Genomic DNA, 11,836 nt, shown 5'->3' with positions numbered 1-11,836 from the left:
GGCGGGCCCGAGCGGGCGCGACCGGGGAGAGCCGAGCCGGGGGCGGGCAGGGCCGCGCCGCCCCCCTCGCTCAGCGCCGCCGCCGGCCTGCCCGGGGGATCCCTCCGCGACGAGAGCTGCTCCCGAGTCCTCGGGCACGTCTTCCCGCCTTTTGCGGTAATGTCCCCGGTGCCGGTGTTTCATTCTGTATCGTAACGTGCCGGCAGACGGTATCTTCCCGCTCTTCGCGTCTCGACGGAAGCTCGGCCGGGTCTGAAGTTGAGGCTTAGATTGGATATTAGGAAGAATTTCTTTACTCGAAGAGTGATCAGGCACTGGAAAAGCTTGCCCAGGGAGGTGGTGGAGCCACCATCCTTGGATGTATTCGAGAAACGTGTAGATGAGGAACTTTAGGCCATGCTCTAGTGGCCGAGATTGTAGGTTGGGTGTGGGCTTGTTTGGTTTGGGTGTTTTTTGGGGTGGGTTTTTTTTTGTTGTTGGTTTGGTTTTTTTTGTTTTGTTTTTCTGTTGGACTCGGTGATCTCAGAGGTCCTTTCCAATCATGACTATTTTGTAATTGAGCCCCAGTGACCGTGACAAGACTCCATCCTGTCAACTCTGTCTGCTGCTTCTTTCTGGGTTGTGCAGTAAGTGATGCAGGTTTTCCTGAGTATGGCTCTTTGTGGTGAATGTTATTAGCTGTGAGCATAGTAATTCTTTAATGAATTAAGTGTCCTGTAAGAGCAGACCTGAGGGCTTTTTCTCCCATGGACTCGGGAGAACTCAAGTTGCAGAGAAGCTGACTGAGTTCAGAGAGCTGTGGAAATTGGCAGTGGAAGATGGTTTTCTTAGAATCAGAGGTATTATCTTTGTCTCTTTCTTTTATTTCTCTCTCCTTTTTTTTTTTTTTTTTTTTTACATAACATTTGGCCAAAATAAGGCCATCTCTTGCTGTGGGTGCTTTTCATGTTGGAAACCAATGCGATTCTCCATGCAAACAGCTGTTTCTCCCTTTTTCCTTAATCCTAAGAAAATGCAGACGGGGTCAGAACAGAATGTATTTGTTGCTTTGTCCACCTTTAGGAAATACTAGATAGTTTGAACTGCTGATATTCAGCTGACCTGGATCCCCTGTGCATAGTAGGGGAATAGAAATAGATGCAATGTATAGAAACAGAAAATACCTGTCCTGTTGTCAAATTGCATGATGCTTTTAGCTTAAGTCCCTGAAGTTTCAGAGCTACCCGCTAACTTCTCAACTTCAGTAATATCTATTATATATAAAAATTACATAATCTCCAAACCTTCCAGCTACTGAAGTTCGTGCTTGCTCCTATTTTCCCCTTTTATCTTCTCCAGGCCCCAGTCCTGCAAAAGCTTCCTATTCATAATAATCTCTGTACCCTGAGTAAGAGTACTAATTTAATTATCTCACTAAGTATTAGCCATATGCTCTTATGATGTCCCCCTCCCCACTCTCCCCCTCAAAAAAAAAAAAACAAACAAAAAATCCTCCAAACAAATAGTTTTAAATGTGTTTGCAGAACTGTGAAAATTTGCAAAGTGAACTTGCAGAAGACAGGTTCTAGACTACTCCTCTTATATTCACTGTATCTAATTGCTTCTGGGTACTAAAAGTTTGTGAATGCAGAAAAACTCATAAAATATAGAAAAATAGTACTTGCTAATGGTGCTCAGATTGGTGAGTGAATGCTGTTAACTGTCAGTCAGTTTTGATACTGATTTAAGTTTTGAATTTTCCTTTTGCAAGACAAATTCTAAAGAAGTACACAAATCTCTCAGCTTTTTCCTTGCCTTGTACACCATTTTATATACAGCAGGCATGTATAATTCCCAAAGCACACCTAAATTTATTTGTCAGTGTAATTTCATGCCCATTTAAAATTTTTTTTCAACAGCTGCAAATAATGTATTCTTCTGGGAAATATATAATAATTTAATTAATTTTGCTTTTCAGATTTAATGTATTTTTACATTAAATATATTTGTAAGAATCTGAAATAGAATGCAACAATACAAAATACAGAAGACTTTTACTGTAACATTGGAATTTGAAGTCATGGTTTAAATGAGGAACTCCACAAGTTTCTGAGGAGTGTTCCATTAGGGAGAGACATTTTAAAAATATTTCCCTCAGTCCAGTTCATTTAAGACAGACTGAATGCCAGACCAGTTGTCCTGGAGCAAATGAAAGGCTGAGGAAACAATAGTTGAGCAAGTCAGGAAGATAGAGGAGATTATTTATTTCTCTAGACCTGTTTTTTGTCCTTTTTGGATTCCTTCCTCTCGTACAAGAGTAGGTTTCATTGTCTTCAGGCCTGCAGCTTTAAATTTTTCATCCTGTCAGGGTTACTGCCTCTGAACAGGTAGTTGCATTGTTTGACACAGACAAGCTCTAACCTTTCTTGAGCAAATGCAAAGCATTTGCAGGACTTCAGTGTTCCCGCTCTTCAACAGAGAATCAGCCATTTCTTTGCAGCTTCTTACTAAAGTGTTGTTTTGTGTCCTCCCTTTCGTTCTTGACAAAGGTAACTTTGGCTCCCACTGGAGATACTTCTCAGGTGGTGTCTTAGTACTGCACGGCACCTCTCTTACATGCGGGTCCAAAAAGGACTTTACATGCCTCTTCCTTCCAGCATCAGAGGAAAAAGTTTACAGTGTTTTGGTGGGAGTGCTCAGCTTCAAGACTTCCCTTTGTTCTTCACAACTTGAAGGGATATGAAGCCAATTGGAAAAGTGCTTTGTGCTACAGGGATCATAGCTGTGCACCTAGCTTTCTTCTGGAAAGACTCTTTTAACCCAGGTAGGCTCACCATGGGGGTCGTTACAAACTGGAATATAAGTAACATAAAATAAGAGATTGAATTTCCAAACTCTTAACTGGTGGTCTTGTTCCTGACCATAGTCTCACTGGACCTGATGCCCCCAAAGCAATGCTTCATTCCCAGAAGTAAAAAGAAGCTTGAAACAAAGAGGAAGATAAAGTGGCCTAACAGCATTTACAAGGGATCCTGCTGTCTATGTTTGGGGGGAAATGGCATGTACTTTGCCACTGCCTTTCTCCTTGTTTTGATGGCAAACTCCTCAGGGTCAGGAACTATCTCTATAGATGTGCAATGCCCAGCACCAGAGGGCTGACATATGGCCAAACCTATGGCAAAGAACAAATTATATGCAGAAGGCCCAGAGCCTTATTTTTGTTCTACAGCTTTTTATGATGCAAAAAACAACTTCATTATTGACCCAGGCAAAGGGCATGTGACACAGCTAGCTTGTATCATCATATTGTTAATCCCTGGCAGTATTAGCCTAGGCAAAATGTCCACAACAAACACAGTAATAAAATAATGCACCTCTTGGGCAGTTTGGCCTGGGGGTTGTTCCATGGCAACTGCGTTGTGCTGGCTGCGTGCTTTTATCCACTATCCAATTCCACAGAAGAATGCTGAGCTGGGGAGGAGGGCTGGGAGTCTTGGCCATTTCATTTCTAGCACACTAGCTGCTGTCTGGGTGAAGTGGGTCAAACTGAGCTTCCTGCTCCATGATTGAAATATGAACCTGGGTTTGTCAGGATGGAGGAGGGAGCGGGCAGTTGCATGTTAGCGCAGCTAAGCCATCCTGAGTGCTGCGTGCTGGAGCCTGTTGAGCTAGTCAAGCTTTCCTGTGACCCAGGATAAAACAGATCAGGATCTCACTCGACATGAGGTGGCTAGTGACTGACCTTTTTGTTGTAGGCACCTGTCATAAAAGAGAAATAGCACATTCTTAAAAGATTAGGTGATTTTTTTTTTATTATTATTTCCAGTCTAGCAAGCATTGGAAGGTATTGTTAATCTCATGGCTTCTTCAGGTCAGTCCTGCTGCTTCTAGTTTTGGAGAAGCATAAAGACTTGAGTACTTACACACACCTTTCTATTTTAGAGCTCTGCCCATAGTTAATGGCAGTTCTTCTGCTGCATCCTTCACTTATTTCTATCTTTTATTCTCTTTCCCATAAATTAGAGAGGTTGTCTGGTGCCCGGGTTCTCCTGACTGGAGCCAGTGCTGGGATTGGAGGGCAGATGGCATATCACTATGCCAGATTTGGTGCTGAAATTGTTTTCACTGCTAGGAGGGAAGCTGTGCTGCAGAAGGTAAGAGCTTCCTTATACATGGGAAGACATAAGAGATTTGGACTTTTACTGAAACAGCAAAAGCAACAAATTGCATCAGCGTGGAAGTTTTCCTTCAGAACTGTTGTTGAACAAAATGAGCTTAGTTGCTTTTGAAATTCTTTCCACTTATGTAGAAAGATGGAATGTGCCAATGACATGTTTTGAGCCTGATTTGCTAGCAATATCCTGTGCTATTCTTCTCTGTAATTGGTCTGCATGGACTACATTGTGTTACTATACACCAGTGTCTGCTGCAGTATGCTCAGATTTTCTTTACCAGAAGGCAGTAACACTGCATACTAGGGACGTGTAACACAGAAGGGAGCTTGGCCTGTACAGGAAGATGCATACACACTGCCTGAAGGTTCACAAGTGGAAATGTCATGAAGCTGTGTCAGGGGAAATTTGTATTGGGCAGTAGGAAAATGTTCTTCACTGAGAGGGTGGGCAGTCAGTCACTGGAACAGGCTCACAAGTGATCACAGCACCAAGGCTGTCAGAGTTCAAGGAGCATCTGGATGATGCTCTTAGTCATATGGTTTAGGTTTAGGTAGTCCTGCAAGGAGTAGGGAGTTGGATTCAATGATCCGATGGGTCCCTTCCCGCTTGACGTATTCTGTGATTCTATGAGCTACAATTCCTGTGTGATATTGTGCAGCTTTTCAGAGTCCGAACAGTTGTATTTATAGCTGTTTAGTTAAAGACTCAAGCCTTTCTGAAGATTAAATAATTTTTGACCAGCTTGAATAGATGAGTCTCCTTTATTTGTAGCTTAGAAAATGGGTCAATATTTAGAGATGGTATATCTTGAACTATGGGGACAAGTGACTTCCAGGGGAAGTTCTTCAGTATGAAATGACACAGAAGGTGAGTTAGGGACAGTGAGCTTTAAGAGTAGTTCCTAATGTTGTTAAACATTATTTCAGTAAATAGCTAAACTGCATATAATTACTGGACACCCTTGCATACTCAGCATAGCAAAGGAACTATGGAAGATGAATAATGCTAGAGCCTTACAAGGTATTTTGGAAGAAAAAAGAGCGTAATGTAAAGCACAACCCTTATTCTGGAAGAGTCCTGAAGAATACTGTCTTTGTCAGGTGAATCATGATAATTTTCCAAGGTAGATGAATCTGCATCCTGCTAGGACTTATCTCCATGTAACTGTCCGGTTAAGCAAAGCCTGGATGCAACATGAGCTCTCTGTGGGCAGAATAGCAGTAGATTTAAAATTAAAGTGTGTCTCTAGCCAGAATTTACTCAATTTGTAGTATGGGAAAGATTTTTCCCCCACACCTCCTTATTGTTTAATCTTTGGTTGTATGTTCTTTTTCAAGGTGGTGGAGAAATGCCTGACACTGGGAGCAAAGAAAATATTTTATATCCCTGCAGATACGTCTTTCCCTTCAGAGCCTGAGAAAGCGGTTCAATTTGCTGTTCAAAAGCTGGGTAAGTATCTTAGGCATCTCTTTGGCTTTCAGGTATATAGACAGTTCTCATCCCAGTAGGAGCTTCCTGCTTCAGTTTCTCCATATTCTCACCGAGGGAGATGTTTAGGATGAGAGGGTATGGGGCTTGTAACTACCAGGCTGAAAGTTGTTGTGTTTTTAGCTGCTTTTCATGGGCAGGGTGTCTTTTGCTATAGGAGGAAAGTATGCACAAAGTACTTGCTCACAGTGCTTCACTAAAACCACACGCCATAGCAACAGCTGCAGCACCTCACCCGTCACAGGATGCCTGCCTCCTGTACGCACATTTGCCATCTCTGAGCAACATCCACACATCCAACCCTGAACAAAGTGCCTTGTGTTAGAGGCAGAAACTGTGAGGTCTGAAAATAGTGATCTGCCCCTGTAGCAAAACTCAGTCCAAGACTATATAAAAGGAGGAGACGGTCTTATTTTAACCAGAACTGATTCATATTTCTCCCTCTCTCATACATTCGCATTCACTCATTCTTAAGTACTCACAAGCAACAAGATGTATATGACCAGGTATCTTGCCCAAGCTTACTTGAAGTGATACAAAGGATGCCCACTGTTGAGTCCTCATTGTGTCTCCTGGGTTCTTGGTGACCATGTGCTGCTGTTTGATTGTAAAAGCTGCGTGATTTCATAATGTATAATGCTTTTTGCCTTTCCATCTTGTCTCATTTGGATTAAACTGTCATTAGGCAGCATTTTCTATTATACTTACTATCTTTTTGTCCGTTGAGTGTCTTCATTACTTTTCTATGCTCTTGGCTTTCCTGATGTGGGTGCCCCAAGAAACTGTGTGTGTGTACTATGATCTGGATGACCTGTCAGTCCAGCAGCCGTCACTTCATACCTTTCTTTTAAACTTTCAGTTGATAAATTCCCATATAAATCCTATCTTTTGTGTCACAAATGTGTATACTTATAGCTTTGACAGTAGTGTACCACCCAGAACTAAGTTCCAAGTCTGCACTACCCTGAAACACAATTTTGGAGAGCTGCTATCAAAGAACAGCTTTCTTTCCAATTCTACGCTTGAGGAGAAGGCAATTTAATGTATCTTCATGGTAAAACTCTTTCTAGCCTTCTGAGGGAGCAGGTGGTTGGTTCAGCCCTCCTGATGGCATTTCTGAGTTCCTTGGTTCCTGGTTAAGGGATGGTCCCTTTGTTTGACTGCTTTTTCTCCTATCCATAGGGGGACTGGATTACCTGGTGTTGAACCACATTGGTGTGACTAGTTTCCAGATGTGGGATGGGGATATGGAATACACCCACCGGCTCATGCAGGTGAGATTTCCCAACCTGGAATTCAATGAGTCTGGCTTCTCCTGGGACAGCTTTGGGAAGCCTAAATGCAAGTTCAAGTCTATGGCAATGGTTGAGAACAGTCCTTTTATTTAATTCATATTTCAAGTCAAATGGTCTGGGGACTTTGTTCCTAGACAGATGTTCTGCTCAGTTGTTGTATATGTGTGCAGAGGAATGTCTGGGAAGAACTTCAGTTCTCTCCTTCCTTTTGTCCTTATCTTCCATTAGCCCAGGGCTGTTAGGGATTGATGGGTAGTTATGGGCAATTGTGCAATGCATGTCTAGTCTAAGAAGGCCAACAGGTGAGGAGCAAGGACTTCCTAGTAATCAATAGCAAATGCACATGTCATTGCAGAACACAATAAGGTTGTTTGAAATGGTGTTTGTCATTTGAGCTTCTGCTTACAGATTTAGAGTTTTCCTATAGAATCAATTGGTACCAGGTTTTGTGACCTTGGAGGTAAAGAGCTGTTTTCTTGATTCTGTCTTCTTAGGTCAGGTGGGTCATATTAGTTCTGTTTCGTGTTGGGAGGAGCCTGTTTGCTGGAGGGAAGGGAACTTGGGATCACAGGTAAGAAATTTCTTACAAGTTAGAGAGCAGTCAAGCTCAGAAAAAAATGCTAAATGTTATGCTTCATTTTAATCTGAGTTCAGTCGAGAAACTTAAAAGGGGGCAAAGTGAGACACTACCGGTGTTCTTGTTGCTGGAATTGCAGAGTAAAGAACAGCATATAGAGAAGTCAGGGACAGCTAATTGCCTCTTGTCAAGAAGTCTGAATGCTAAAGCCCAGGTATAACTTTTGCTCTGACTCTTCTTTTTTTTTTTTTTTCTGGAATCTGAGACTCATGCATGCATTTTTTGTCCTCATCTTCACAGAGATTACTATTGTTGCTTGATGTTTGAAAAAGCAAATTGAAGACACGCTCCTTTCCATTTCTGACCACTATATTGGCTTTCTGGCTCCTGCAGACCTTCTCTCCAAACCCTCTTGCTTCTTCCATGTCTACTTTTGTCATTCTAGGTGAATTTCTTCAGTTATGTGTCACTTGCAACAGCAGCCCTTCCCACCCTGAAGAAGAATAAAGGCTCTCTGGTGGTTGTTTCTTCCCTCACAGGTTTGTGTGTTTAACTAGCATAAGGGCTGGTCTTGTGGGAACACTGATTCCCAGTACATCATGTTTCTCTGTGTCCTTCAACACATTATCAACCTGTGCATTTTATAGTAGCAAGTAGAATTGTGCCTGGCTTTTGTTTTCTGGAAGGTCTTCTCCGTGTTGCACCATTTTGCTTTCCCTTGGAACTTTGCTCTTCCCGCACTGTATGCCCAGATCTGCGTGTTTAGCTCCTGTCCCTCATAGCCAGGCCCATCTGTTCTGCATTTCTGACAGCATTAAGGCCTTCTGTCTTTGGCCAGTCTGAATAGCAGGCTGAGTAGCTGCACCTACTGTACAGGAGGGAAAGGTGGGAGAAAGTTTTCAGTGTGTGCTACATCACTATGCACAAGTTCAGACTATGGCTCATCCCTGCCTTGTCATGTAACGGGCCTTGGTGTCAAGGCAGTGTCATGGCCAGATGCACCAGCATGTGACTCAATCCATGTGTTTGCATGTGACCTGGGTACTGTGTAAATTTAAAAAAATTCTCTCCCCTTATCCACATGTGTGGTGGTTTTTATGCTGCCATGCACTTACACAAAGTGGTGTAATCTTCTAAGTGTCTGTTTGTGACTAGAAATAGAGGGAAACTCACCTGAACAGAGCACGGGATGGTACGGGATGGCAAAGTCTCTGTCTTTGCCCAGATTCCGTGTCTGTGGCGCTGTCCTCCATACAGCCACTTTCCTGGTGTTTTCCATTCTCTCCTTTTCCTTTCCAGGGAAAATACCCACTCCCTTCACCACTTCTTATTCTGCCACCAAGTTTGCACTGGATGGATTCTTCAGCTCACTGCGCCATGAACTCATCGTGCAGAAGAGAAATGTCTCTATTACACTGTGTATCCTGGGCCTGATTGATACTGATAGCGCATTAGAGAATACCAGGTGTGTATTTGGAGGATGTATGAGTCTGGGAGGGAGAATGTCTGCAGAAACATGTCTCTTCTTGAAAGCATGCAAAAAATGCACCACAGCTGTTTTTAAGATGGTGTACACGTCACAGCATTCTCCCAGAGAAGCTGATGAATCATGGCATAGACATATGTACTCTTCACTGGGTAAAAAACTGTCTGGATGGCTGGGCCCAGAGATTTGTGGTAAATGGGGTCAAATGTAGCTGGTGGCTGGTCACCAGTGGTGTCTGTCAGGGCACAGTTTTGGGGCCAGTCTTGTTCAATATCTTTATCAGTGATCTCGATGAGGGTATTGAGTGCACCTTCAGTAAGTTTGCAGACGATACCAAATTAGGTGGAAGTGTTGATCTTCTTGAGGGTAGGAAGGCTCTACAGAGGGACCTGGACAGGCTGGATCGATGGGCAGAGGCCAGTTGTACTAGGTTCAATAAGTCCAAGTGCCAGGTCCTGCATTTTGGTCACAACAACCCCAGGCAATCCTACAGGCTGAGGGAAGAGTGGCTGGTGAGCTGCCCAGTGGAAAAGGACCTGAGGGTGCTGGTTGACAGGCAGATTAACATGAGCCAGTGTGTGCCCAGGTGGCCAAGAAGGCCAGCAGCATCTTGACCTGCATTAGGAATAGTGTGGCCAGCAGGAGTAGGGAAGTGATTGTGCCCCTGTTCTTGGCACTGGTGAGGTTGCACCTTGAGTGCTGTGTTCAGTTCTGGGCCCCTCGCTATAGGAAGGACATTGCAATGCTGGAGCATGTCCAGAGGAGACCTACCAAGCTGGGGAAGGGTCTAGGGAACAAGTCATACGAGGAGCAGCTGAGGGAACTGGGGATCTTTAGTTCAGAGAAGAGGAGGCTGAGGGTAGACCTCATTGCCTTCTACAACTACATGAAAGGAGGTTGTAGGGAGGTGGGAGTTGGCCTCTTCTCCCAAGTAAATAATTACAGGACCAGAGGAAATGGCCTGAGGTTGCGGCAGCGAAGGTTCAGATTGGATGTTAGGAAGAATTTCTGTACTGAAGTAGTGATCAGGCACTGGAACAGCCTGCCCAGGGAGGTGGTTGAGTCACTGTCCTTGGAGGTATTCAAGAAGCGTGTAGATGTGGCACTTCAGAGCATGCTCTAGTGGCCAAGGTTGTGGTTCTAGGTTTTTTTTGTGGGTGTTTTTTGGTGAAGTGTGTGTGGCTGTTTGTGTTTATTTGGTTTGTTGGGGGTTTTTTTTGTGTTGATGTTTGGACTCTGTCATCTCAGAGGTCCTTTCCAACCTTGACGATTCTGTGATCAGCATGGAACATGAGCATGCAGAACCCTGTGGTAGTCAGTCTTCACATTAAAAAACTACTCCAAGGATTGCCTGTCTTTGAGTGATCTCTGACTTTTTCCTTCCAGGGGCAAAGTGCACCTAACTGCTTCTTCTGCTCCTGACGCTGCACTCGCCATCATCCAGGGGGGTGCCACACACATGCAGGAGGTTTTCTACCCATGGTGGCTTCAGCATGTGTGCTGCCTCTGGGTTCTGTTCCCCAAAAACAGGGACCAGGTTTTACAGAGTTACTATAATTACAGCAGACCTTAAGAGATGCCTAGTCTTAGTCTCCTCCTCGCATCCTACATCCCTTCTAATCACATTATCCCCATTCCACTAATTATCCCATTCAACCATTGGTGTCAAGCAGGAGCAGAGTAGCAGTGGTGGCAAAGTAACCTTACCTCTTTTCAGGAGAATCTTTTGGTCTCTCTCTCCCATCCTGCTTTAGTCACAGTTGATATTTCTACCTGTCAGTCAGAGCTCTTTCCCACTGTTCACTGTCTTAGCCCTCCACCCATCTTCCCTCCTTCAGCCTCACCTGTCTGCTTTTACTGCAGCATCTTCTTTCAGCTCTGGCTGTGTCTATATAGAATATCCTGGAATGTCTGCTCCACTGCTTCATTATTTTGTGGATTCTGTGAATGTTCTTGCTTCCTATAAATGGAATTTTAATCTCTATTTTAATTAAACTTTTTTAATGTGTTGGTGTTGCATGTTGATACTTCTGTGAAGGACGGATGCTGGCCTGGCTTCTGTGAGCACAGGCCTCTTGGTAGACATTTGGTGATTGCACCTGTTAAATAAGCCCTTACTGTAAATGCCAAGATGGGTTGATGATTCCTGCACTGAACAACAGAAAGAATGTAGAGAGCATTCTTCCCTACCACGTTAATTCATGCGGATATGTGTCGTGGCTTGTAAGTTCTAGCAGCTAAAGGAGAAAACCTGATCTGCTTAAATCTTTCTGGTCTGGGAATGGATAAAAGATCCTATGTGGGCTACTTGGTGTGTGAGGATGATTATTGTGTGTTGCTCCTGTCCGCAATGTATGAATCCTGAAGGAATTTTAAGTAGCTTTGAAAGCTGAACATTTGAAAGCTGAACATTTTGTAGAATGGAATTTATTGGAAGAGCCAGGTATTGCTTTAAAAAAAACCACCAAAAAACAGTCTTGTTGAAGAGAAATAGAACTAAAATGGAGTGTGCAGAGCCTTGCCAATTGCAAGCTTTTTTCAATTATAGTGGTCTTTTCAAAGGGTGGGGAGGGGCAGGGGAAGGCAGGTTGATGGAGAGAGGCAGCTTCCTGAGAAAGGGTCACTGCATGCCCCCCTTCTTCTCTCCTCTGTCAACAGCTAGGTGCTAGACTTAAGTGCATGCTTGTTCCACGCTAAATATAAAAACTTGTGTGCCTGCAAGAGATGTGACTGCAGCTTGAGTTCTCATTCTTGTTGCTGGTAATGGTGTGTCACAAGTACATTCATAATTTTTTTCATTGCAAGTACATTTTGTTCAGCATAGGAACAGGCATCA

At 43.6% G+C, this 11,836-nt stretch overlaps 1 protein-coding gene across 3 annotated transcripts; it reads left to right on the top strand.

Moving 5' to 3' along the window:
• The first annotated feature begins 49 nt into the window (after positions 1-49).
• Positions 50-11,008, top strand: HSD11B1L (hydroxysteroid 11-beta dehydrogenase 1 like). 3 transcript variants are annotated; one of them, XM_051639653.1, is made up of 7 exons: positions 50-839; positions 2,637-2,803; positions 4,003-4,133; positions 5,492-5,603; positions 6,825-6,916; positions 7,432-7,508; positions 7,960-8,047. In XM_051639653.1, the coding sequence occupies exons 2-7, from the start codon at positions 2,719-2,721 to the stop codon at positions 7,961-7,963; spliced, it is 501 nt and encodes a 166-aa protein (XP_051495613.1). In that variant the 5' UTR covers positions 50-839; positions 2,637-2,718; the 3' UTR covers positions 7,964-8,047. The 3 variants fall into 3 exon arrangements, with proteins under 3 accessions (XP_051495613.1, XP_051495614.1, XP_051495612.1); XM_051639654.1 differs by lacking the exon at positions 7,432-7,508 and adding exons at positions 8,814-8,979; positions 10,387-11,008 and having other exon boundaries at positions 66-2,803; positions 7,960-8,053; XM_051639652.1 differs by having other exon boundaries at positions 66-2,803.
• The last annotated feature ends 828 nt before the right edge of the window (positions 11,009-11,836 follow it).

Source organism: Apus apus, chromosome 24 (assembly GCF_020740795.1).
Source record: "Apus apus isolate bApuApu2 chromosome 24, bApuApu2.pri.cur, whole genome shotgun sequence".
Lineage (NCBI taxonomy): Eukaryota > Metazoa > Chordata > Aves > Apodiformes > Apodidae > Apus > Apus apus.
This window is presented reverse-complemented; position numbering and strand designations above follow the sequence as displayed.

What these genes read in the sequence shown, in the direction of transcription:
- HSD11B1L (XM_051639654.1), top strand. Translation starts at nt 2,719, where the DNA reads ATGAAGCCAATTGGAAAAGTGCTTTGTGCTACAGGGATCATAGCTGTG. An exon ending in GGGAAGCTGTGCTGCAGAAG is followed by an intron (nt 4,134 to 5,491) that starts GTAAGAGCTTCC and finishes TTCTTTTTCAAG; the next exon opens with GTGGTGGAGAAATGCCTGAC. An exon ending in ATTTGCTGTTCAAAAGCTGG is followed by an intron (nt 5,604 to 6,824) that starts GTAAGTATCTTA and finishes TCCTATCCATAG; the next exon opens with GGGGACTGGATTACCTGGTG.